General features: G+C 41.8%; 1 protein-coding gene across 5 annotated transcripts in view; it reads right to left on the bottom strand.

The window, feature by feature from the left end:
• The window catches only part of FBXO21 (F-box protein 21), a 36,731-nt gene extending 11,804 nt beyond the window's left edge, over positions 1–24,927 (bottom strand). For 3 of the 5 annotated variants that reach the window (XM_036929528.2, XM_036929530.2, XM_057492036.1), the window contains exons 1-9: positions 24,648–24,927; positions 23,695–23,830; positions 21,733–21,827; positions 15,606–15,727; positions 12,971–13,117; positions 12,538–12,674; positions 11,482–11,618; positions 7,891–8,070; positions 5,231–5,363 (exon numbers count right to left, since the gene is read on the bottom strand). In XM_036929528.2, the coding sequence (XP_036785423.1) occupies positions 5,231–5,363; positions 7,891–8,070; positions 11,482–11,618; positions 12,538–12,674; positions 12,971–13,117; positions 15,606–15,727; positions 21,733–21,827; positions 23,695–23,830; positions 24,648–24,898 (1,338 nt within the window). In that variant the 5' untranslated portion in view covers positions 24,899–24,927. Of the gene's footprint in view, positions 1–5,230; positions 5,364–7,890; positions 8,071–11,481; positions 11,619–12,537; positions 12,675–12,970; positions 13,118–15,605; positions 15,728–16,994; positions 17,541–21,732; positions 21,828–23,694; positions 23,831–24,647 lie in introns of those variants that run through there. The other 2 variants (XM_036929529.2, XM_057492037.1) reach the window with 2 other exon arrangements.
• Positions 24,928–25,162: the final 235 nt, after the last annotated feature.

Here is a 25,162-nt window from a genome sequence, read left to right as displayed (position 1 = left end):
GAACTTTCCCTGTTCACTGAGCATGCTAGTAGGAACAGCAACCTGGCTTTTAGTCCTAGAGTCACAAACTTGCTGTCTTTACCTTTAAATTAGTTTATTCACTTATCAAATGATGATTAGTAACTGCCCTATTTCCTATATATTTTGGCCCAGTAAAACTGTGAAAACTAGTTTTAAGCAAAGCAAGGTATTATTATTTCAAAACCCAATCAATATTTACTGAACACTTAATGCTCTGCTGATCACTGTGCCAAGCCCATCAGGTCTTTTACTTCATTTACTCCTCCCAACCTGGAGGTCAGCAGTACAATCACTGACAATTTCCAGAAGAGGAGTCAGGCTCAGTGCAGCTAAGTAGCTTGCCTGAGGTCATGGGGTTATAAAGAAGGAAGTGAGGATGTGCACCCAGCGCTGAGTCTACACCCTAGGTCTCAAGCTCCAGCATACCAAAAAAGAGTAGGGGCACTTTAACTACCTGCTACAAACTTTCAAACACACACAAATGGACAGAACGGCATAATGGCCAGTACCTCAAACCCGGCTTCAACCACTTATCAACCGAGAACCAAGTTCCATCTACTTCCCATCTCCAGTAGCATACTTTTAGTTTGAAGGACCTAACATCTACCCTTTGTAGCTAAAAGCACTGAACAGTAAGTGCCTATTTATTGTGCTTGCATAACGGCTTTCCATAATGCACATGCTACTCTGACTACACATGCTACATTCTACAGACACAGTTTCCCCCTTCCAGGCAGCCCCTCCCCACCAGGTAAGTGAAGTAGACATAATGTGGAATTTTTAATGCACAAAAGAAGTCCCGAAGTCACGCAGAGTACTAGAGGAGGAGGTAAACTTCAGGGAAAAATCCCCCTCCTTCCCTTGAACTGCCCATGACAGGGTGAGAGCAGAGGGAAGAAATGAAGAAGATACCATGATACAAGGCCTGGTGTGTGCCAGGAGGACAGTGCTGACGATGGAGCACTGTGATGTCTCCAACTACATGTCTAGGCCTAAATCCCAACAGTCCACAACTTTGGGGACGAGATCTTGGAACAGGGGTCTCTCACTCATGATTGACAAGCTTTTTCTACAAAGGACTACAGAGTAAATATTTTAGGCTTTGTGGGCTATACTGTCTCTGACTCAACTACTCACGTCTCCACTGGAGCTGGAAAGCAGTCAAAGACAAAATGTGAACACGTGGATGTGGCCATGTGGCCTAAACTCATTCAGAGCCAGGCCGGATGTGTGCAGGCTCCCCCTGTAGTGCTCCATCCTCTGCATCCACTTGCCTGTGGGCTCTGCTACTTCTGGGGCTTCACCTACCAGATTCAGAAGCTGGGAGCTGCTGCTGGCAAATGCTCTAGGATAGCCACACTTGACAGCTCCAGGTCTTATCAAATTCAACATTCTCCAAACTGAACACTTCTTCTACCCCCAATCGGGTCTGTTCTCTCAATATGCACTTCCTATGGGGCCGGTCTCCCGTGCTGGAAATCTGGACATCCTCTTTGAGCCTTCTCCCTCATCCCTATGTCATGAAGTTCTACCATGTCTTAATCATTCACTCAAAATTTTGTTAAGCACCTACTGCTGTGTGGCAGAATTTACGTCAAGCAAGGGGAATAGCTACAATGAAGAACAAAACAGATGAGGCCCATGCCCCCAAGAGCACAGTCTACAGGAGAAAGTGCACTAAGCAAACAGTTACAGCAGACTGAAAAGTGTTCTGGGAAGGGGTGGGCACACGGCTGGCATGACAGAAGAACCTGACCTCACCTGGAGGCCAAGGAAGGGCTTTCAGAGGCAAAGGTTTCAGCTAAGGGCGCAGAAGTCAGCTGGTAAATGGACATGGAACTGAGGGTTAAGGAAAGGTGTATAGGTGGAGATGCAGCATGTGCAGACTGAAGCATCACAACAGGAACAAACGGCAGACATGGCCAAGGTGGCGGCAGACCAAAGGGGAATTGTGAGAGACAAGGAAGCTCAGGCTGGCAGCACAGCCCCCGAACCCAGTATGCCACATGAAGAGAACGAGCCCGACTCCAAGGTAACGGGGAGCCCCTCAGAGGGCTACAAGCAGTAGGGGACATATGGACATTTTATTAAGCTCACTCTGGCTACAGTGTGTACGTCGGGTTCAAAGGCACTAGCAGTAGAGGAGAGGAAACCACTCCAGAGGAGTGGGAGGCCAGTGGAATAACCCAGGAGGCAGAGCCATGTACCAATTGGTAGCAGACATCTGGGCATGATGATCTGGGACCCAAGGTCCAGGCAAGAGACCCAACATTCAGGAAATGTCAGCCTGCAGATGGCAACCAAAGAAAGGAGACCTGGTGAGACCACTGAGGGGACAGAAGTCCAGAAACTACCCTCTGTGGAGCCTGTAAGGGAGACACACCCAGAGGAAGGAACCAGCAAGACCCTGAGAACCAGGCACCGTGGAGTCAGAGCAGGGTATTCTGAGCGGAGAGTGGCCCCGGAGAACAAGATAAGGCAAGACGAGTATCTACTAGATTTTGCAACAAGCAGAACAGTTTTAGCTAAAAGGGGTCACTGGCTTCCTTGTCAGGAGCAGGTGGCATGAAGGAGGGGTGGGAATGGATCACCATGTTCTGAGGGGTGTGTGGGAGGAGAGACAGAGGGCCACCGTGCAGGGCACGCACTCTGGCCTGCGCTGGAGCCATGCAGGGGAGGAGAGATAAGGAGGTAGCTGCAGGGAAATGCCTGCAAGGCTGTCACGGGAGCGCTTCTGGGGTTTTCTCCAAAGCTCAGTGAAAGGGGAGTACATTTATTGCTGCTGGTAGAAAGTAAAAAGGGGGAGCTGCAGATAAATACAGGAGAAGAAATAAAGGAAAACCGAGAGCTGGGTCCAGAGCATCGGGGGGTCAGCCCTGGAAAACTGGAGGGGCATCTTTCCCACTGAAATGTAGAGAGAGGGAAGGGATCAAAATATGGAGCCCATATGGACCAAAATAAGGATGTGGGTGTGGCAACAGGAGCTGGAAAGCACCTGACTGTGGCTTCTGCAGCCAGCGCCTTGCCGCAGCCCACTGTCTCATGGGTGAAGCATGTGGGTGGGCTCGGGTGCCCACCTGCTGGAGGCAACTCCTGCTGCCCTCAGTGCCCACGAGGGAACCTCAGCAAACTGCCTGGGTTCTTGGTGCCTCAGTTCCATCATTTGGAAAAAACCCAGCATCCACTGCATGGGCTTGGAAGGAGGTATTTGGTAAGTGTTAGTGACTCCATTTCCGTCATAGCCATGATAACGCTGAATTACTGCAACAGTGACCAAGAGGACTGGTATTTCTTAGCTCTTCCTGATTTACTTCAACTGAAAACAAGAACATTTCTAGTCTTCCCAGTTTAGGAAAGTTTCCCCTTCACCTAAAGAGGTCAAAGTGATTCCAAGCCTTCCACAACTGATCTCACGGCTTGGAAATGTCACACGCGCGCACACACACACGCATACACATGTACAAGGACACATGTATAAACCCTTGTTGAGCTGGCCTGCTCTGCCGCGCTGGGCTCCCTGGCCTTGCGCCATGTGCAGGCTGTTCCTGCCCACTGAGTAACCGACTTTTCTGCCCTCTAAAACTGTTTCCCATGCTTCAAGGTCCACCTCAAACTCTTCCTCTGGAGAGGAACCTTTTCTAACTGCTTCAGCATCCCCTGGATTCTTCCTCCTGGGTACCCCCCAGTTTCCCTGCACTGTCCTGGGTATCTCCCTAGCTCAAGTACACATTTACTGAGTGGAGGTCCCTGGCGCACTGGGAATAAGCCACTTTTTGTTCCTGATCTCTGGAGGGGTGTGTCTAGGTGCTCCACCCCCACACAAATGAATGGTGGTCACAAGGAAAAATGGCCTGTGTGCAACAATTCTAGAAACTGTTGCAGTGGTGTCTGCTGGGCAGGACAGCAGTCTGGGTCACCCAAGGTGGAAACCAAGGTACCACAGAAGGCAGCAAAGACCTCTAAGCTGAGCCAGCCATCAAAGGTAAGGACATCCAAGCACCTGCAGACTCCCGCAAGAGGGAACTGGAAGTTAACCTTACCCCTTCCAAAGCTGCAATTTAAGAACAAAATTTACTTATGAAGAACCATCTTTGAAAGCATCTCTGTATTTTACAAATTATCATGAAATTTCTTAACTAATGTGAGGTAAAAAGTGACAGGAATTAGTTATGTATCCTGGTATTACATATTAATAAAGTGAAAAAATAAAAATAAACTATTAAATTCTGGACAACAGGGTGCTGGAAAATAGGTAGCAACTTTACAGTAGAGTCTAGTTTTTCAATAATCCTTCTGCCAGGTCAGGGGGATATGCCAGGAGGACATCATAATACAGGAGCCTAGGAACTTTCCCACTGATGTGTCCCTTTCTTAGAACTACTTTAGATCTTTAAAGTTGTGAATAAATGACATAATTTAAATCTGAGCAATGTCAAGTCACTTAGACCATTTACTTTCTCAAGGAAGATTCTTTCACTCTCTTAACAACTGTGGTGCAAGCCCACTCTGTGAGAGCACAGAATTAAATCCTCTCACCACACTGTTCTAAACAAACACAACGGATTACTAACATACTCCTATGGACAGGCAGTGGTGCAGTGGAAAAGGGCCTCTGCCCTGCACTGTGGCACATGCCTGGCACTATACATCTGCTGCACCCCAACTCGCTGGGGCCTCCTGAAAGTGCTGGCTTCTGGCCACAGAGGGTTGTTAAAGAACTGAGAAATCCAGGTGGGGCAGTATCAACATGCAAGTCTTCAAAAACCAGTCCTTAACTAGTCCAGCAGCTAGACGTGAACACATCTGATTCAATCTCCCCATGTCAAACAGGGGTGTTTATGTACAGTCACTTTAATTGCCAAGAGCATGGCTGAAGGGTGAGCATTTGAAGTCTTGTTTCCCCTTGCTGAGTTAGGGTGACCTGGGGAAAACACGTCTTTGGGCCATGAGTGAGTGGCAGCTCAGAGGCCTTGTGGTTCTGGGTGTTTAACACACTGACTGCGAAGAGAATGGGCAACTTCTGGTAGGATAACCAATTTTTATTAATAAAGTGGATAGAAAAATTTAATTGATGGGTCCAGTTTGGGAGACTTTGAATAAATCTGTGTTTATTCCCCACTTAATACAAAGACAAACTTGTAAGAGCCACCTTTCAAGCCAGGAGTTCCCTCTCTAAGGCAAGTGCAAATCATCAAAGTAAAATAATTACCTTCTCTGGCCAGATTCCCAGGTGGAAGTAGAGCCTGGCTTGAAGGAGGAGAAGCTGCACCTGGTCCGGGTACATTGCCAGATACAGATCGAGTGAGTCTCTCAGGAGCTGGTACGACTGGTCAATGCCTTCCCTAGCAGGGGAAATAAATCTTTGTCTTAGCCTTCTTGCTTCTGAGTTAAGACCCTCTTGCAAGACCTTCTGAGCTAAGACCTTGGCCCAGGTTTGAAAAGTAATTGACACAAATCCCACATGTTTTCTGATTCTGACACTTCCTCTGTTCAGCAAATAGTTAACAATGTTATTAAAAAAAAACACACAAGGAATATAAATGTTGTGCCCCACTTTGGTGATGGGCATGAAACTGAAATCCTAAGTGCTTTCATCATGTGGTGGTCTCAACAACGCTGCACAGAATTAAAAATGAATTCTGAGTAGGTGGAGCACAGAGAAATTTTAGGGCAGTGAAACTACTGTAATGGTACAGAATGAACAATACCTAGAGTGAACCAGAATGTAAACTGTGGACTCTTGGGTGATAATGACATGTCACTGTAGGTTCATCAACTGTAACAAATGTCCCCCCCGCTCTGGCGGGGGATGCTGGTAGTGGGGAATGCTGAGTGTGTGTGAGGCAGGGGGTGTATCGGAACTCTGTACTTTCTGCTTGGTATTGCTGTGAACCTAAAACTGCTCTAAAACAATAAAGTCTATTAAAAAAAAAAAATTCTTGGCATGTGAACAGTCCCCAGGAATAGGTTGTTTTAATTTGTCTGATTTCTCTCAGACTGTTCAAGTTCAGTCAGACAATATCCACCATATCATAGATAAGTTTTCACAAATGCCTAAGGTGCCTTAATGGTTTTCTTGGTTTCACTGGAGATGGCTGGTAATTACAGATATGCTTTGGTTATGTAACTATACTCCTATTATGTTAATGTGTGTGCACAATTTAATTAGTAGTTTAAACCCTATACATGCTGAAGTTACTCTACAAGAAGATATATAAAGAAATAATCAATCTTCCCATGTTTTCTTCCGCCTGCTACTTCTATAGCTTTTCTTCTTCCTTCCTAATTACAACCCTTAAATAGAATTCGTGCCTCATATCAAATTTACCGAGTATCATAATTCTTCCAAGTGGTAAAGATACCTCAAGACAAATGCTGGGCATAGAAGCCACAGGGCATAAATATGCAAAGAAGTAAAAAGCTAACTTTTTCAAACAATAAGGCTTCCCTCTCACTTATCAACTTCACATTTCCCTGTATGGCCCCGGAAGATGACTGGTTAGCCAGAGACGGGGAAGATTCCTCAAGGGAGGAACAACCTAAGACAGGCACAGTCGCAGGGGGGCCATGAGGTGAGAAATTGGGGATCAACAGACGTGAGGCTTAGAACCTCACCCCCCCGTTCTGAGAGAAATCTTCTGCATACGTGGATGTTTTATTGCCCTGGTCTAGCTTGGATTAACACATAGTCTACAGGCACACACCTGATCATCTACATTTGCTCTCTTACAACACTAAACTATGTTTTCTACCTTTATCTTGTATCTACCTACCACTTCAGCATTTTATTAAAAATAATAATAATAAAGAGAGAAATGTGGTATCCACATATAAATCAAGTACAAAAACCAAATGAGTATTCATATTTGAACTGACTGTTTAGAGTTCATAATGCATGAGCAAAACCGAAAGTTTCTGTGATGACTGCCCTTGTACTGTTCACTATGTAACTTATTCATTATGTAAGAATCTGTTCTACATGTAAAAACTTGTTTGTTATGCCTCAGAAGATTGGAGACTGACAAAAATTAGGCTTGGGGTGGATTAATGATTGTGCATTGAGCATTGACTCCCCTATACAGAATTTTATTGTCGTTAACAACCATTTGATCAATAAATATGAGAGATGCCCTCACAAAAAAAAAAAAAAAAAAAAAAAGGACAGACTTCCAATGGTAAAATAAATAAGTAACCGGGATGTAATGTATAGCATAAGGAATATAGTCAAGATATTGTAACAGCTTGGTAGGGTGATAGCTGGAACCTAGAATTATGTATATAAATGTTCTACCACTGTGTTGTACACTTGAAACTAATGTAATGTAATACTGTGTGTCAACTACCCTTCAATAAAAAATAATAATTAAAAAAAAAAAAAATTCTGCCATTGGCCAAAAAACTATTACTATAATGTATAATTTTTTTTCTTACAAAACAAATTTCCTTTGACTCAGAAGCAAAATAGTTTCACACTTAGTTTTCTTATTCTAAGTGGCAGAAATGTATAAAGTGAAAGATGACAAAGCATTGGGACATGAGAACACCCTGCCCCCGAAAAATAATCTGCCTGTCTAAATATGCTTGATACGGAAGAATGCTTTCAGTACTTATCAAGAGAACGTGTCCAAGTCCACTGCAAAGACCTCACAGAACAGTCACCTAGCACCTTAGTTCTGGATAGCACCGTGTCACGGGAACCAGGTTCTCCATGGCGGGTGGACAGCTGCAGAGATCCCAACTGTGCCACACAGTACCCACTACTCTGCTTCACTGACGACAGGGAAGCTCGTTAAATATTCTCTGTAAGGCAATTCGACCCTCCAAAGACATGTACTCCACAGAAGTATTGGAAAACCCAGAAAACCTTACCGCTTTCCCAGGCTTAAAAGGTTCCCCACCATTCGCTGTAAGACCTTCTTTACATTGACCACCCCATACAACGCTGCTGTCACGTGCTGGCCGATCAAGTATTCACATTCCTTCACTGTCAGCTGTTTGCCTTTCCCAAAAGCATCTATGTAGACGTAGTCAAAGATGTCCAGGGTCACCCTATCCAAAGACCACATGGAGTTAGCCACATCTCAGAGTAGAACCAAACAAGTCCATATTTAAAATCCCCCTAATAAGTAGCTCAAATCAGAGACTGAATCTTAACACAGTAACACTTCTAATTAAAATACCAAGGCCTTTGTCTAAAGCTTAAAATCTGACCTTTCATACAGGCTTTGCTGTGTTAAGAGTGCAGATATTTAAGAAACAGCATTGATATATGCCACCTAATAGTTTTTTAGGGAGATTAATCCTAAAACTCTTTGCCAGGATTATCTACCAGTTCATTTGAGAGAAGTATTTACGGGATGCCTGAGGCCCTCTATGAATCCACAGATCAGCAGTGTTAATGTTTGTGGGCCCTGGGCCTCTGAGACTCTGGGGAAAGCTATGACACCTAGTACATGTACTCTGCCCTTGGTTCTGCAGACTCGCTCAGGAGGTCACAAACTCGCTGAGCCCACCCATGGCCTCAGGCTGGGAAGCTGCCCCACACCACAGAGAGCTGAGTCCCTGGACTCCCCATACCACCCCTCCCATGAGGAGGGGCTTTCCACGTACCACACTCTCACATATGGTGGTGGCACGAGCTGAGCAGTCTGGGGGGAGGAGGTCATGTGGAACGTTACCCAGTACTCTGTGAGGGCTCCTAAGGGACTGAGGTGGGTCTTTATTTCAGGGGGACTTGTGTTTTTGTTTCTTGAGAAACTGGTTCACTTTCATCTATGTTTCACTTTCATCTTATTCAGAGATCATTTAAGAAATTTCCCCTTGGGTTGCTAACAAGCCCAGTTGCATTTCTTCCTTGAGTCATATTAACAGCCCAGCTCTTGTTAGCAAGACATGTATAAATGTTCCAGAAACAAGGAATGCTCTTCAACAATTTTAATGAGTCTGAGGGAATCACAGATATACACACAAATTTACAGGCAGAAATCCTAAATAAAGTATGAGCAAGTGAAATACAGCAATGTATTAAAAAAATGCACATGATCAAGTTCGATGTACCCCCATAATGAGTTGAATATTAAAAAATCCATTTCAGCAACAGAGACTAAAAGAGAAAATCCATATGATCCTATCAGTGGACACAGAAAGGAAATTTGGGGAAAAATAATAAAATGCCTAGTTATTAATAAAACTTATAGCAAACTATAATTTAGAAGAAATTTAGAAGACAGTTTGATAATCCCAATGAAAGGTACTGCCCTCAAACATCATGCTTGATGGTGAAATTTAAAAGCATTCTATTTAAAGTCATACCCAAGGCAAGGAAGTGTGCCTGCTATCTATTCAACTTTGTACAAGAGGACTTAGCCAACTAAAAAAAAGATAAGCAAAAAATAAGGGCTAGGAGGAAAAGAAACAAAACTCTCTGAATTCACAGGCAGTATGTCTACACAGAAGAAACAAAAAGCTGACAAGTTATTAGCACTAATAATTTATTCAACAAAGGCACTGATCATCAGCCCTGTATCTAAATCAGTATTGACCATATCCCTGTACACCATCAATACTTAGAAACCATAATTTGAAAAATTACCATTTAGTGTAGCAACAAAAATTTAAGGTACCTAGGCATAAATCTAAATGAAATGTCAAAGAGCTTGATGAAGAAAACAGTAAAATCTTTTCAAGGACATTAAAGACTTAAATGTATAGGGAGAAATCATGTTCACAGACAGAAAGACTCAGTAGTCAAACACTGGCAGTATTTCTCATATTAACCTATGAATCAAACCCAAAGCACATTCTGATGCTAATCAATATCCAAAACAGGGTTTCAAAGGAAAACTGATAAACAACAGATCCTATATCTACAGAAAAGCAAAAGGCTAAGAATAGCTAAGCCAATTTTGAACTCGATAGGGGTCTCATCTACCAGGTATTAACTAATGATGAAGTTACAGTAAATAAACAATCCGGTCTTGGAGCAGAGAGCATCAGAGCCCAGGCCTGCAGTCCAGCTGCTGGTGAATGAGCTGTCCACTCTCCCACCATCCTTCCCATTTTTGCCCTGAGCCCAAGCCTTTAATCAGTCTCCATGTTTGTTTCTGCCAGGTGCCTGGGATGCTAATACATTACTTATTCAGTCATTTGCACTGTACTGTATGTTCACTGTAGCCTGAGAAGGAAAAATGATAGTTACCACACACAGCTGTACCCAGCAATAAGGTGCTGTGGTGAATAGTAGGGCAATTGGTGTTTTAAATGCTTTATATGATGCAGAAATCCTTGGTGGATTATTATATAGGCACTTAGTGATATTTGGTGAAACTAGGAGGGTTACTTAGGGAGAGGGAATGGGCTGAAAAAGCATTTTTCCCATTTAAAATAATGGACCATGGGTGCCTGCTACCCAAAAAAGAAATCATCCAATGTATTTTCACAAACAGATTCTATTTGGAAAACATGGGAAGCCTGCACTTATTACTTAACACACATAATGAACCACAAAAATTTGCATGTAAATAACAAACACTCCCAGACTAACTGGTCATTATCTTTGAAGAGAGGAGAGGAGGAAGAATGCCTAGGAGGCTCCAACTGAGTATGTGTTTTATTTCTTAAACTGGGAGGTAGAAATACAGAGACTGGTTATACTTTCTTTCTACGTAAGCATCAGAAATTCTACTAAGTGTGTAAGACACTGTGAAATTTAATGCTCCACCACTATGAAAAATAGCCCCATTTCACAGAGGAAGAAACGGAAGCTTAGAGAAAGCCAAGGTGTGACCCAGCCTGACCTCAGAGCTCAGGAACCTTCTGTGCTGCTTATCACTTCACAACGAGGCCTTTGCCTATCTGGTGAACTACATCTTTCTGTGAAGCTAGACTATAGCTGAAAAGGAGTTTCATGCCCAATAGGACACCAGGCTTAAAAAGGAGAACAGGAACAGAACCCATTAAGTGGTCTCTGAAATGCACATTGGTCACTTCCCTGACCTAAAGAGAGGACCACTGATGATGGGAACTGGACTGTGTGCTTTGCTCCTGGAGGAAGAACTTGGCTCTCCTGTTCTCTCCCTCCCCCCTCTTTTCAGTGAGGAGAGAGGGAGGGGAAGGGAGATTTTAAAGAAGACTGGGAAGTAAGAGCTTCTTTAAGAACTCTGATCTGATCTGATCTGCTTTTTAACAAAGGAACTTTGAGACCCACATAAAACCTTGAACTCCTAGTCCTGTTACTTAAAATAAAATTTCTTACTTTCAGATAATGATAAATTCACATGCAATTTTAAGAAATACAGAAAAATGCAGAGCACCTTTCTCCCACAACCACAACACTGACACAGTCAAGAAACTACATAGCTCCATGGCCACACCAGTCCTCTCTTAACCTCTGTTAAGCCACACTGTGACTTAAGGCAGTGAATCCTTAGGACCAATCACAACGTGTTATAGATGGCTCACCCTTCTGCTCCTTGACACCACCTTAGTAAGAAGTGACTCGGGAAGTTGACAGGTTCCAGTGGGACCCCCAATTGCCGGGCAATTGTTAAGTAGAGAAGAGACATGCTGATTGGGATTCCTGTTCTGCGGATCAAAACCTGGAGGAGGAAAAATCCTTTAGCTTCACAAAAATGAACCATACCTTCTCATTCCTTCAACATGCTTGATTGTTAGGCACCTGTTGTGCATCAGGCATGATGCTAGGTTGTGAGGTTTAAATGGATGAACATTTTATTTCTTTACACCAGTAGCCTGCAAGCTATAGTCCATGGGATAAATATGCCCATGGCCTGTTTTTCCATAGCATGTGTAAGAAGAGTTTTCATATTTTTAATGTTTAAAAAAAGTCAAAAGAATACTATTTCATGACACAAGAAAACTGTAGGAAATTCAAATTCCCATGTCCACATATGAAGCCTTACTAGAACACAGCCACACTTGTTTCTGTATTGTCTGTGCCCCCTTTCACACTATAAAGGCAGAACTGAGCAGTCAGGACAGAGGGCACATACCCTACACGGCCAAAATAATTGACTGGCCCTTTACAGAAAGTCTGCACGACCTGGGATCTAGGCCCCTCCACCAGTAAGAATTAAAGGCCACAACAGAAAAGCAGCATGCAGATCAACAGACTAGGTATGAAAACAGAGCTAAATAGGAAGCAAATAAAAACTATCAATGGACGTAGCTGGTCCGACTTCCTCCAACCTCCCCACAGGCCAGTGCAAAAAGAAAAAAGATGTGCTCAGTTATTCAATTTAGTGTTTAAGATACAAACTGACCAAACGGGGTCTGAGAAATACCTATTTGCAGCCAGGAATTCATCTTAAAGATTTTCATACAAAGGGCACTCTGCAAAGAAATAGATGGAATCCGCAGCATTACCCTGAGAGAAGGGGCAAAAATAAGTTTCACGGGGCACTGAGGGATGAAAAAGACAGGGTCCTTGACCTCAAAAAATGTATAGTCTATCAGAGATGTGCTTCAAAACGATGTTATGTTTTAATATACCCCTACCTGGTGCATATATAAGTTTAGGGCATTATAATAATCCACTCGGTTCCCCTTGAACTTCAGTTGGTCATAAAGGACATAGTTCATGGCATCCAGCACTTGGCTCTGGAGTTCTATTTCCATTATCATGGAGGATTCACCTGAAACAGAGATCTACTCTGAGGACACAAGCACAAATAAGGTGTTAACGGTGTCCCACACAACCCCTAACATGCACACACTTTCAAAGTTCTCACAATATTTGTCAGATGTTGCCAATCCAGGGTGCAGAAAAGAATATGTATTCAAAGTCTTTACATTATCCAGGTGAACATGGGATTGTGCCATTAATTACTGTTTTTGTGACACACAGAGAACACACTGCAGATTTTCTCAAATTAATAATTCCTCTAGATTTTCTTATGCAAATAGAGTTGGATCCAAAGCAGTTGCACACCTGCCTTGAAGGCCAAGCTGGGGTGTCTACTGTTTATGCCCCGGAGGGTTTTGCAAACAAGCTCTACGATGCTGTCAATCTGGGCCTGGATGTCTTTGAGGCTGATGTCAGAGAGAGGATTGCAGTATTGGTCAATATACACAGCACCTGAAAATGAAAGAGAATTATTGGAGAATTACTTTTCTTATAGTTTGTCATTTACCCCAGACACCTGGGGCATAGCTCTTAACGCCAGCCCACCAGATTAGCTTCGTATCTTCATGGATGTCAGACTTTGCTGCTAATACACTCAGAAGAAACAAACATTCTCACAACAAAGGAAAAGTTAACTTTTTTTTTTTTTAAACCAAACCTCTCTCAGAGGTCATGGACTCAAAAAACTGCATGATACATGTATATTCCCACATTCTATTAAAGAGAAATAAATGTTATAAAGGAGATCTTTTCAAGCTACTTTTCTCTCCCTACTTCTCTGTTAACCCAAAACCCAACAACTCTGAAAACTTAATGGTGTAAGATAGTTCCTTTACTTAAAAAAAATATACCTGAAAGCACACAATGAGAGATATGTCATTTCCACAAATTATACCTCTCAAAGGTTAAAAACAGTAAATGGACTTTAGAATCAGAGAAAGTTATACTCAGGCAACCTGCAGCTAAAATGCTGGACAAAGTACACTGGAGACACTGTCTCTTGAAAATCACCACTCTTTATTGTCTTGCATAATTTTTTTTAACCAGAGAAGGAAGGGCTGACTTGATCATTCGGCTCTTGGACATTTTCACTTGGAAAGCCATAGTCATTTTAAATTCAAGAAGTCTCAAAGCAGCTCAAGATCTTGATCCTCTACCTACAGTCCAAGGAGCTGAGAGCAGCTGAATGGGCGCCAAGAGACCTGGACCCCAGTCTCAGTTTCACCACTAGCCAGGGATTGGCTCCTAGGCCTCCCTGGGACTGCTTGCTCATCTGTAGGCTGAAGGAATTTATGCTGCACTTCCCCCCCAAAGTCCACTCCATCCTATAGTTGTGATTTCTAGACCTCATCAATGGCATCAGATTATTCTAACCACTCACTGAAGACCAAAACCCTGGGGCCAACTTTCATTCACTTGAACTACTTAAAAATCTTCAATGGCTACCCAATGCATTATACTACTACTTTACAGATGGAAGATCAAAAAGAAGTAATCAGTCATTATAAATAAGCTGCAGAAAATAAAGCTTATCAAATTACTCTTGACTGTGGAATGAACAGCTGATAGAATGACTCTCAAGTCCAGTATGCATATGAGAAGTTTCCGGGTGGTGAGGATACTTAAATTAACTGAAACAAATTTTTCATTTCCTTTTAGACAATACAAGATTTTCATACAATCAACAAGAATCTGAACTAGGCACTGTGGAGTATATAGTGATCCTAACAAAGGACAAGGAACATAAGAAACTTAGTGACTAGTTGGGAAACACAAATGTATGCACGTGAAACAGAACAGATGTAATACAGTTGATTAGTCACATTAGCTATGAGGCAAGTAAAATCTTCAAGTGTTGTACTAGTCAGCAGAAACTTCATGGAAGTGAAATCTGCATTCAACTTTCAAGGGCGAGTAGGATTTAAGACAGAATTCTAAGGAAAAGGGATACCACTAACGAGGACATGAAGCCAGGCTTATAGGGTGTCAGTGAGGAAATGGCCTGGCTGGAGCAAATGGAGCATTTCGCAGTCATGGAGAAAGGTTTGGAGTTAGTGGAAGGATGCAGGCAGAGTTAATAAAAAAGGAAACCAGGTAGCCACATTGCAGGGCTCACATGGAGTGGTAAAAATCTGGGTTTCAGACTGATTGGCACTGCTGTGCTGGCTGACTTGAGGGCAGGAGAGGACGATACTCCTAGAAGCAAGTGTCACTGAGAAAGCTGCTGCTGGGGGAGGTGGTGAGCGTCTGCACAAGAACAGTGACAGAACAGATACTGGCCATGAAGGCTGATGGGAAGGGAAGGGAAAAATCAGAGAATTGGGTAAATCACTGTGAGTAGGGAATGAAAGTAAATGAACAGTCATATCTGTATTTCATAACTATAATTTATGGGAGTGTTTGTGTAATATGCTAGAAATTTTAAATGGTTTAAAAAAAAATGAAGTCACCCTTTGTTCTTCTTTAAGTAGGGACAAGTTATTCTCTTCATTTGGCCTGTCCACTCGACTTTCTCCTCACTTCTTGTTATGGACAAGCAGACTCACTGATGCGCAAGAACATTTTGTCCTCGTTAAACTCCAACAAGAGAGTTAAGGGATTTGCTCGGGGTCACATGGAGACAAAACTGGACAAATTTATTTCTGATTTGGAAATCATATTCAAAGCTAAGAAAAACAGGAAATTTAACCTTAACTAAAATTATCAGTTTCGTGCTTTGAACTGATGGTGCATCTTTAGAGAACATGGTCTTTCCAGCTGATAGCTAAAGGTTTTAGCAAAAGCTTAGCTCTCAGTTTAATAGTTCTGCCTACATAAGATCAGACCACAGAATCCAGGCCCCAGAAGTCCAAGTAGCACTGCTTTAACATTGGGGCAGTTTCCACTACTGCCCTTAGGGATAACTGAGCTGCCTATCCAAGTATTGCTGTTACAGTCTCACCTTCAAGATATGATTCATAGTCATCAGGCTGCTGAAGAAAAGCCTTAAGATTATTTAAGATTTTCTGTTGTCGCAGGTAGTAGAGAATTTTTTTTGCATAGTATTTCCAGGTCAAAGCTTTTCTGGGGGGGAAAAAAAAACAACACAAGTCAGTAAGACTCAAGACACCAAAATTTTCAATTACCTTCTTTTTTTTACTTCACACTAATCATACCATGGAAAGAGTCTACTTAGTAAGAAAAATGGTTTATGGTCATACAGAACTTCTTATGGAAGCAGACAGCATAATTTAGGACTTTGCATTTGTAATATATCACTACATCAGTTGTGCTGACATTCAAGAACACTGATCTGTTTGGTTTCCGATTTACTAAAAGGAAATGAAAGGAAAACCTGAAAGGTTAGGGAAGCTGGTTCAGTTTCCGGACACAGGAGGCATGTGGAATCTTTGGCGGGCCCCTTGGCACCTGCCTCAGGGAACCCAGGCCCTGGGGTGATACTCTTCTATGCTCACTGCCATGGTGATCTCCAGATCATGGTTTCTAATATTATCCATAGTGACAACCCCCAATTTACTTTCCAGATCAAATTTCTGCCCTAACTTCTGACCTTATCCAACTACTACACGACATCCCCACTTGGACGTCTGGTGACCACCTTAAGCTTGCTTCCCCTCCCTGTCACCCACTTCTCAGATAAAGGCAATTCCACCATCCCAGTTAGGCCAGCTACCCTGAAGTTCCCTTGACTGCCTGCTTTCTCTCATAAGCCACATTCAATCCATCTACCAATGCTCTTGGTTTTATCTTCAAAATGTATCAGAAATTTGTTTTCAGTAAGGCCTTATCCGGTTTGAAACTGTCCTGCCTCCACCCCTCCTTCACCCTCTTCCCTGATTCACAGATCTCCGCAGCAATGCTCATTTTCTCATGTAATAAATAATCTTAGCTGACCTTTGACAGGGATTAGGGGTACTGACCCCCATGCAGTAGAAAATCTGCATATTAAAACTTTTGACTCCCCACCACTTAATTACTAGTAGCCTATCATTGGCCAGAAGCCTCACTGATAATAAACAGTTGATTAACACACATTTTGTATGTTACACATATTATATACAGAATTCTTACAATAAAGTGAGAGAAATATTTTTTCAAATTGTCCCAAATCTCAAAAACTTTTCCAATATATCTATTGAAAAAAGTCTGTGGGTAAATGGATCCGAACAATTCAAACCTGAGTTGTTCAGGAGTCAACTGTACTTTGTCTAGGTCTATCTGCCCCCACTAGAGTATAAACCCCATGACAACAGGGTTTTTTGTGTTGTTCACTGCTGTATCCCCAGTACCGAGAACAGTGTCTGGCTCACAGTAGATGCTCAATAAATACCTGCTGCATGGATGAAATTCTTCACCAGATCTCCCAAATACACAGAGATCATGGGAAACAGGAGGGAGACAGTGATTAACTTGTCTGTGTGACTTCATAATAAAGGGCTTTCAATCTCCAGTTAGTAAATAAAAATCAGCAGAGCTATGTTTTACCAGTTTTTTAACCTTTCAGTTGAAAAATATATTAATTCACATATCATATGAAACAAATGAGTAGCTTAATGAATTAATCTTAATAATAAATTATTAAAAGACAAACATCCTTGTATCCACCATTCAGTCCAAGTCACAGAACTTTGCAGACACCCAGAAACCCTCCATGGGCCCCTCTATAACCATCACGATCCACACCTCTAAGGTCATCACTACCTTTTCTCTGTCTTGCACCATACGCACATCTCTAAACACTTCAGGGTAGTCTGTTCCAATGTTTTTTAAGTCTTTAAAACTACAAGATCCCCTTCCATCTTTTTTTCCCTTGCATTTTAATGAAGAAACCTGGTTGTGTGACCTGTAGTTTCCAGAGTCTGTATTTTGTTGATTGCATCTACATGGTGTAGTGTACATGTTCTTCTATCTTCCAAATTTCCTGTAAATTGGATGTAGAGGCTTGTCAGATTCAGAATCCGCTAATTTGGCAAGACTACTTCACAGGTAGTAGTGAGTTCTTCCATCAGAAGGGAATCGTTGCCTTGGTTGTCCTTGTGATGTTAGCAGCCACTGCTCCTCAATGCCCAGGTCTGTTAATTCATCAGAGGTCACACAGTAGTAGTATTCTAATTCAACTACCCCTTCTTTACTCATTAGCTGGGATATTTCTATAAGGAATAATTTCTCCTCATCTACTATTTGGTCCCCCAGTGGCATTGTATATAAGGCAGACAGGAAAAATGCTCATTTCTTTATTTCACCCATCTTCAAAAGAATAATTGGGGTTCTTATTAACCTCCAAAGGTGACCAAACAGTTGTTGTTAAGTATTATTATCAACTCAAGGAGCTAAACACCCTGGTATTTTTCAATCCATTTCAGTTATCAACCACATTGATGCTCAAATCCTCATATCTTTGCCAATGGAAGCCTTTTCATGTTGGCCCCTGAATACGTCTGACATGAAGAGGTGTAACTTTTTTTGCTATTTGATTACAGGCTTCCAAGATGCTGCAGGTTCAGCTTTTACATTTCCTGTACTGGCCCTAAAATCAGCCATTTCTCCAAAGCTCTGGCTTGTTTTGATAGGATATGGTGTATTAAAACCACAATCTGGACACTAGGGATTTCTAGGTTGATTATTGTTTCTAGACCTTTTCAATGGACAGAAATATTACGTAAGTGTAAATATGTATGCGTGCACATATATACTTACACACACACATACATAGCTCACACACCCTGCATATATTTAAATACAAGATATTTCATGAGTTCATACTGAAACTTCTCAATCAAATTCAGAACTCAATCATTTAAATTTTTTTCCATTTTATATTTTTTATCTTTTTTCTTCCGGGAGAATCCCACTTCTCCGGAATCCCAGAGATTAATAGTATCACCTAACTACTCATTTGTTTTGTTCAACCTCTGCCAGTCTCTCTCTTACACACACAGAGCCCCAGAATAGTAAGACCACATTTTCATCACCTTGATGATTACTGAAAACAGCTAAACGTTCTGTTTACATGCTCCCCCCATTCTCTGTTTTTTTAAAGTGTACTGTATGTACATTGCCAGGGCTTATATACCATTACATACATTTTATCCCATTAACTGTCATTTGGATTTAATTCTTCAAGTAAATACATATCGAATGCTCACCATCAGTCCTTACGTCAGTGTCTCTACGGTTATTTTGGTTGTTTGAAGCTCATTTTCTAGCACATTTCTCAGAAAGGGCTCAAAAGTCTGAGGGTTCTTACAAGTTGATTAAGTTTGTCCACAGCCTTTATACTTGCAAGTCATTTTGGCTGGATATAAAAATCCTTGGCTGATATTTTCAATCCTTGAGTGTCTTAAATATGTTACTCTTTTTCCCTCTGGTGTAGAGTATTGCTCTTAAAAAGTCTGATAATATTCTAATTTTCTTTTCCTTACAAAGTGATTATTTTTTTCATTTGGGTGCCAAAAGAACTTTTCTGTATTTAAATCCAAAAGTTTTACTGAAATATGTCTTAGTAGTTATTTTGAGTAAATTTTCTCAGGTAGCCTGTATGCCTTTTTAATATGTTGCTTCAAATTTTTACTGCAGGATTTACTCTTTTTAAAGATCACACAAAACATCATAAATGCTGTTTTCAAATATCCAGGGACTGGTGCCTTAGCATTTATAGACTATCTTCCTTCCTTCCTATGCTTTCCACAGCCACATAAGCATTAGCCAGGAAAGAATACAAATATGGTCCTTTATGAAAACCAGCATCCCAAAATACTTATAAATGTGAGAGTATTCTCTATCATTTAAAAACAACCCTGTTTTAGGCTCAAAATGCCTGTCTCAGGCCAAGGGGTAGCTTATCTATGGCATTTATTTCCAAAAAGACTATAATAGTATTCTTTAATATTAATAATATGTGCGTATCAGTCTTTTTTACCAATCTGGTAAATAAAAAAGCAGCATTTCATTGTAATTTAACATTTCTTTGAAGAGTGAATTTAAAGGTCCTTTTACAGGATTGCCAACCACTTGGATTTGCTCTTCTGTGAATTCTGTGAATGTCATCTTCCTATCTTTTGTACATTTTTCAATGTTTTCTTAGAAATTTAAGAATTCTACTGGCTTTATGGTTTATTTGGTCATAAAGTTTTTTTTTTTTCCCCAAAATAATTTGTCTACTTTCTTTTATTGCTTCGGTATTAACAGTCTTGGTTAAGGAGGATTGTACATGAAGTTTCCTCTTAAATGATTTTCATTGTGGCAATTTTTAATTTTAGGTTGTTTAATCTCTTGGAATTTAATTTTTGTATATGATGCAAGTTTTCCTTTCTTACAGACAGATATTCAGTTATGTCCAATACTATTCATTAAATAAGCCAATTTTTTCCGAGTTTAAATATACCAAATTATTTTTTATGCTGGGACATGTTTCTCAATTATCTTATGCTACTGATATAGCTATCTACTTTTACTTAAACAATTCTTGTTTTGATTATAGTTTTATAATGTGTTCTATTGTCTAGTGATGCAAGTTTCCTACTATTACTATGCAAAAATTGTTTCTTCTGGCTCTTTTTGTGAGTTACTTCTACTGTATATATTTCACAATATTATCCAATTGAAAAAACAAAAATCCTCTCCTGTCCTAAAACTCTTTTTGGTTCTTAATTTGAATGGCACTAAGTTTATGTATTAACTTTAGCAGAAGCGACATTTCTGTGATGGTCTATCTTCCCATTAAAGAATATGACATCACTTCCTTTATGTTTATCAGTCTATAGTCAGTCTGACCTAGGAAACTCATTGCCAGGAATCTATTACTTAGAAATGAAACCACTGGAAACATCTCCCTTCACAGTAACACCAAATGGAAAGGAAAGTAGTTACCCATTAATAGGGGGACGGTTAAAAAAATTATGGTATATTCTATAAAACAGTAAATGGCCATTAGTAAGTGAATGGCCATTTAACTTTTTATCAGATGATATAGAACACCTATTGAAGATCTATTGTATGATCACAATTTTGTGCAATAATGATCGCCTCCATCCCCATATATATCGGTGTAAATTAGCATGGAAAATATAACTTAAATTCTCATTACAGGGGTGACGGCAAGAAGGCCAATACAAATGGATAGAATGGGGAGGAAGGGAGGAATAGCATAAAGAAAAAGAAAACAAAGTCTGCCTTAAACATCAAAATTAAAACAATAAACTTGGTATGTTGTACACTCATGTATTTAAAATTACATGTGTATGTAAGTAAAAAAGACAGGTCAGCTTTTATTTTTGTAACTGCACAATACTGACTGTTAGATCACACTTCAATTCATTTATAGATAAACCAAAATAGAAACGGAAAAATGACCTCTGCATCTGAACTCATCCAAGGCCTAGAATAGTGACACATCTTACCTCTCCTCTACGGTTGTTCCACTGACAGATATTTCTGTCTCCTGAACCCCCTTAAAAACAAGAAAAGTATCTTTCGCCTTGTCTGTGAGATACTCCACAATAACTCTCTTAAGGAAGATGCTAAACTAGCTTGTCTTTATCTTCCATCACTAGTGAAGTTTCCAGAACTTTTAGAGCAGAAAATATTTTTCATAGGTAAGTTATGCTGGAAGCATATCATCTTTCAGGTAAAGTGGAAATTAACTTTCACAGCAGAAAATATAAGGCATAACAATTTTTAAGAAAGAAAGAGAATGAATTCTTCTTGATCAGGAGAGAGAAAAGAAAGGCTCAACCAAGTATCTATAATGTTCATGTATGTAGGACTATTTACCAAAATTCAGAAATTACAAAAAATTATCAATGAAATTAGGACATGCCCAAGCACTTTTTAAAAAGTCAAAAATTTTAAATGTGTAAATACTGTAATTTTAGTGTTTATTACATTACAGTAATATAAATGATTTTAATTTGTCACATAGAATTTTTCAAAAATAATCACTGCCAACACGTGAAATATTTGGGAACACATGTCGTAGAGTTCAGCCTCATATAAATTGTGGCAGTTAATTCTAGGGTTATTAGTAAGACGAATAAGAAAAAAAATTTCCTGCTAAAACCAAGACTTACCTTCCTTCCATATTTAGGATACACACCAGTTCGTCCTCAAAAAATATTTCTGGTCCCTCAAGATTCTCAATGTCGCTAAAACCATTACAAGGGACCTATGAAGAAGACACACACAAACAGGCCTCAGTAATGAGGTGTAATGTCGTTGTCACTTTCACACACAAATCTGCAATGCAAACAAAGATGCTCATTTTCACAGAAGTAGTTACAGCTATCCTACACACTACCTTGCACCACCCACCATGAGCGGAAAGTACATGCAGAGTAACAAAAATTTGTTCAGGTCTTATTGAGAGTTGTATATTAATTACATTTTCATAGACTGGAATTTCTGCAACTGGTAACTCAGAGCTCTAATGTGAAGAAAAAGAGCCCCAAAGATTAGAAAAAAAAATCTTATAATTCACGATAAGTATTTCATGCAGTTAATGTACTCAACTAGGAAGAGAAGGCTAGAGAGAGGAGTCTAGTGCTCTGGGCAAGTCACTTAACCCACTGGGCATGTTTTCTCCTCTCTAAATTGAGATGGTACCAATGAGCTTTAAGGTATTCTCAGTTTAAAATTCTATTCTCTCACTTTTCTTTTCTAAGTAGCCAGGAAATTGTGCGTCAACCTGGGTGCATGCAGAGAACACAGGGACTACAAGGGTCCTGGGCCCAAGTAATCACCCACCCACAGATCAATTTTAAGGGTACTCCTGCTATGTTCAAAATCCTTGACATACTTCTAATTGGTGGTACAGGGAAAGAGGGAGCTAAGGAAAAAACACAATTCATCATTATTAGACAAAGGCTCGGGTTGTTGAAACTGCACACAAAACCAGGTGGACTAACTGTAGAGGCTGCAAGGTAAGTAGCCCATGACCAAGTGCATCGCACACACCCAGCCCTCAAATACATGTGTGTACAAACACATTTATGCCCGTATTTAAAAACTGTGTTTACAAATACTTTTAGTTACGGCACAGCTTATCCAGAGGAGAGGGTAAATGTCCATTCTAACATTAACAAACATTTATTTATAGAAATGAATTACACTAGGGAATACCTAATTTTATTCTCCATAAGAGAATAAGGTCAGATTTGTCCAATGTCCACATTTTCCCTTCCAAAATGTGAGAAGCCTTGAAAAATTTCAAATACATGAACTCCATTGAGTAATAATAATGAAAATTAGAAAACAGGAATTAATGTTCAGTAAACCAAGATAATAAAATAAATCAGACTGGCTCTACTTCTAGACTCCCAATCAGAAAAAAATTAAAAATATTAGTCTGGACTATTTTCCAGAGTTACAGAAAATTAAGAATCAGGACCTGGTAACAGAAACTGCTGTGGCACTTAGCGGAAAGGGAAGAACAAAAACAAACCCCCCAAGACCCATGCATTTCAACAATATCTAGATTTAAATAAGATACAAAACTTTTCAGGGATAATGAATGCAAAATAATTTCACTGAGGGAGTAATCATTCTCATTTAGAGACAGCTTTTTAAATCCTCTGTTATCTTAAAAAAAGCACACGACTAACTGGAACCTGCAAATCTTACTAATTTGGGGCAACCCTTCTAGGAAAACAGCTGGGTGAAATCTGTAGTGTTCAATCACTGATGAGCTCCCAAATCATGTGGAGGTTGCAAAAAGAAAAATACATTTAACTCACTTGAAGAGAAATAATGCTGATCTGGATTCTCTCCACATTGTGCTGCATGCAGGTCCCTCCCTCCCCGTCCACCCTCATTCTCTCTGGCTTTAGAAAAGTAAAGCTGGCAGGGACAAATGGCTTCATGTTGTCGTAGAGGAGGAAAAGGACACAATGACTTTTGCAGCCATCTAAGTGAGTAAGGGATTGTGAGGGCATTGAAAAGGGAGATATCAAAAAGATCTGGGGTGAGCTAATGCCTACAGACCCAGACACACACACCACTATCAAGGCAAAACAACTACATCAACAGATCCTTACGTGCTCTGAAAAGAACCTCTTTGAGAATGAGGCTACAATCTTCCGGGCTTCTAACCCAGCTTTTTGCCGAACTTTATATTCTTCCAACCAATTGACGTAGTCGGTGGGGCTGTAGTGTTTCATAAGGGAAGGCCACCTACAAGGAGAGAAACACGCCCTCAGCTTCGCAGAGGCTCAAAGGCAGCTTTGGAAAAAAACAGGGAAAGCGGTACGGTTTAGTGCTAAGAGGGGCCCTGGCGATGGACCGAGTTTGAATCTCCACCCGGCACGCCACGCACTCGCTCACAGCGTGACCTTGGCGTAGCAGCAGGAATGCTGTGCCTCCACTCCCCATCTATAAAATGGGGACAGTTGTAACAACAATAGTGATGACAATGACAGTTACTATATACTGCGCGCCTCTTAAGAACCGGGCACTGTGTAAATGTTCCCTACACACTATCTCATTTAATAACCACCGTAAAAGGCAGATCTAATTACAACCGTTTAAAGTCGGTGAATGAGGCTCAAAAAAGGAAGCTCGCTACCCGCAAGGTCACACGGCGAGAATGCCAGGGCCAGATTATTTTTATCCCGGGTCCCACACCGAAATCGGCGCTCTCGGCCAACAACCGGGGATGCTGCGCCCGCTCCCTCAAAGGGCTGTGAGGCTCCCTGCCGCCGGATCCGCGTAAACATTTTACCACAGAGTCGGGCACAAAAGAGGCGCGCAGAATGGATTAGCGGCGATACTACCGAATGCTGGACGCTTCCAGATGCTCAATTCGGGCACCGGCGGGTCGGCGCGGCGCGGACCCGAGGGGCCGGGGCGCCGGCGGCCTGGAGGCCTTTGTCTATCGGTCCGGGAGTGGGATGCGGGGCTGAGGTCCGCGCACGCGGCCGGAGGCGGAGGCCGGCCGGATCCGGCCCGGGGGCTCAGAACGGGGGCGCGGGCGGCCGGGCGCCTGGCTCACCTCACCCGGAACTGCTCCTTCCACACCTTCCCGCTGCTCTGGCACAGCTCGCGCAGCCGCCGGCAGGTGCTGGAAATGCGGCCGATGTCGGCGGCCGTCAGCGAGCCGCTGCACAGGATGTACTCCAGCACCTCGCCCGGCAGGCTGACGAGGCAGCTGAGGCCCGGCGCCTCGGACGCGGCCTCTTCCGCCAGCGCCGGCACCACCTCCATCGCGCTGTCCATCGCCGCCACCGCCGCCGCCGCCGCCATCTTGCCCGCGTACCTGTGGCAGTCGCTCTCGCGCGCGCGCCGGGATACCCCGCTTCGCCCCGCCCCGCCCACCCCTAGAGGGACGGGCGCAAAGACTCGCCCCGCCTACGCCCGTAGCCACACCCCCTCGGTCCGGGCTGCTAGCAAAGGATTAGCTCCGAGGCCAGGGGAAGAAAATGCCTTTTGGATGGTAACTGTACTGTGGCCCTCTAAACCGGGAACCGACAGGAAGAGGAGCATCCATTTTTCCTGTGTATGCAGAAC

The sequence above is a fragment of the Manis pentadactyla genome, chromosome 14, assembly GCF_030020395.1.
Source record: "Manis pentadactyla isolate mManPen7 chromosome 14, mManPen7.hap1, whole genome shotgun sequence".
Taxonomy (NCBI): domain Eukaryota; kingdom Metazoa; phylum Chordata; class Mammalia; order Pholidota; family Manidae; genus Manis; species Manis pentadactyla.
This window is presented reverse-complemented; position numbering and strand designations above follow the sequence as displayed.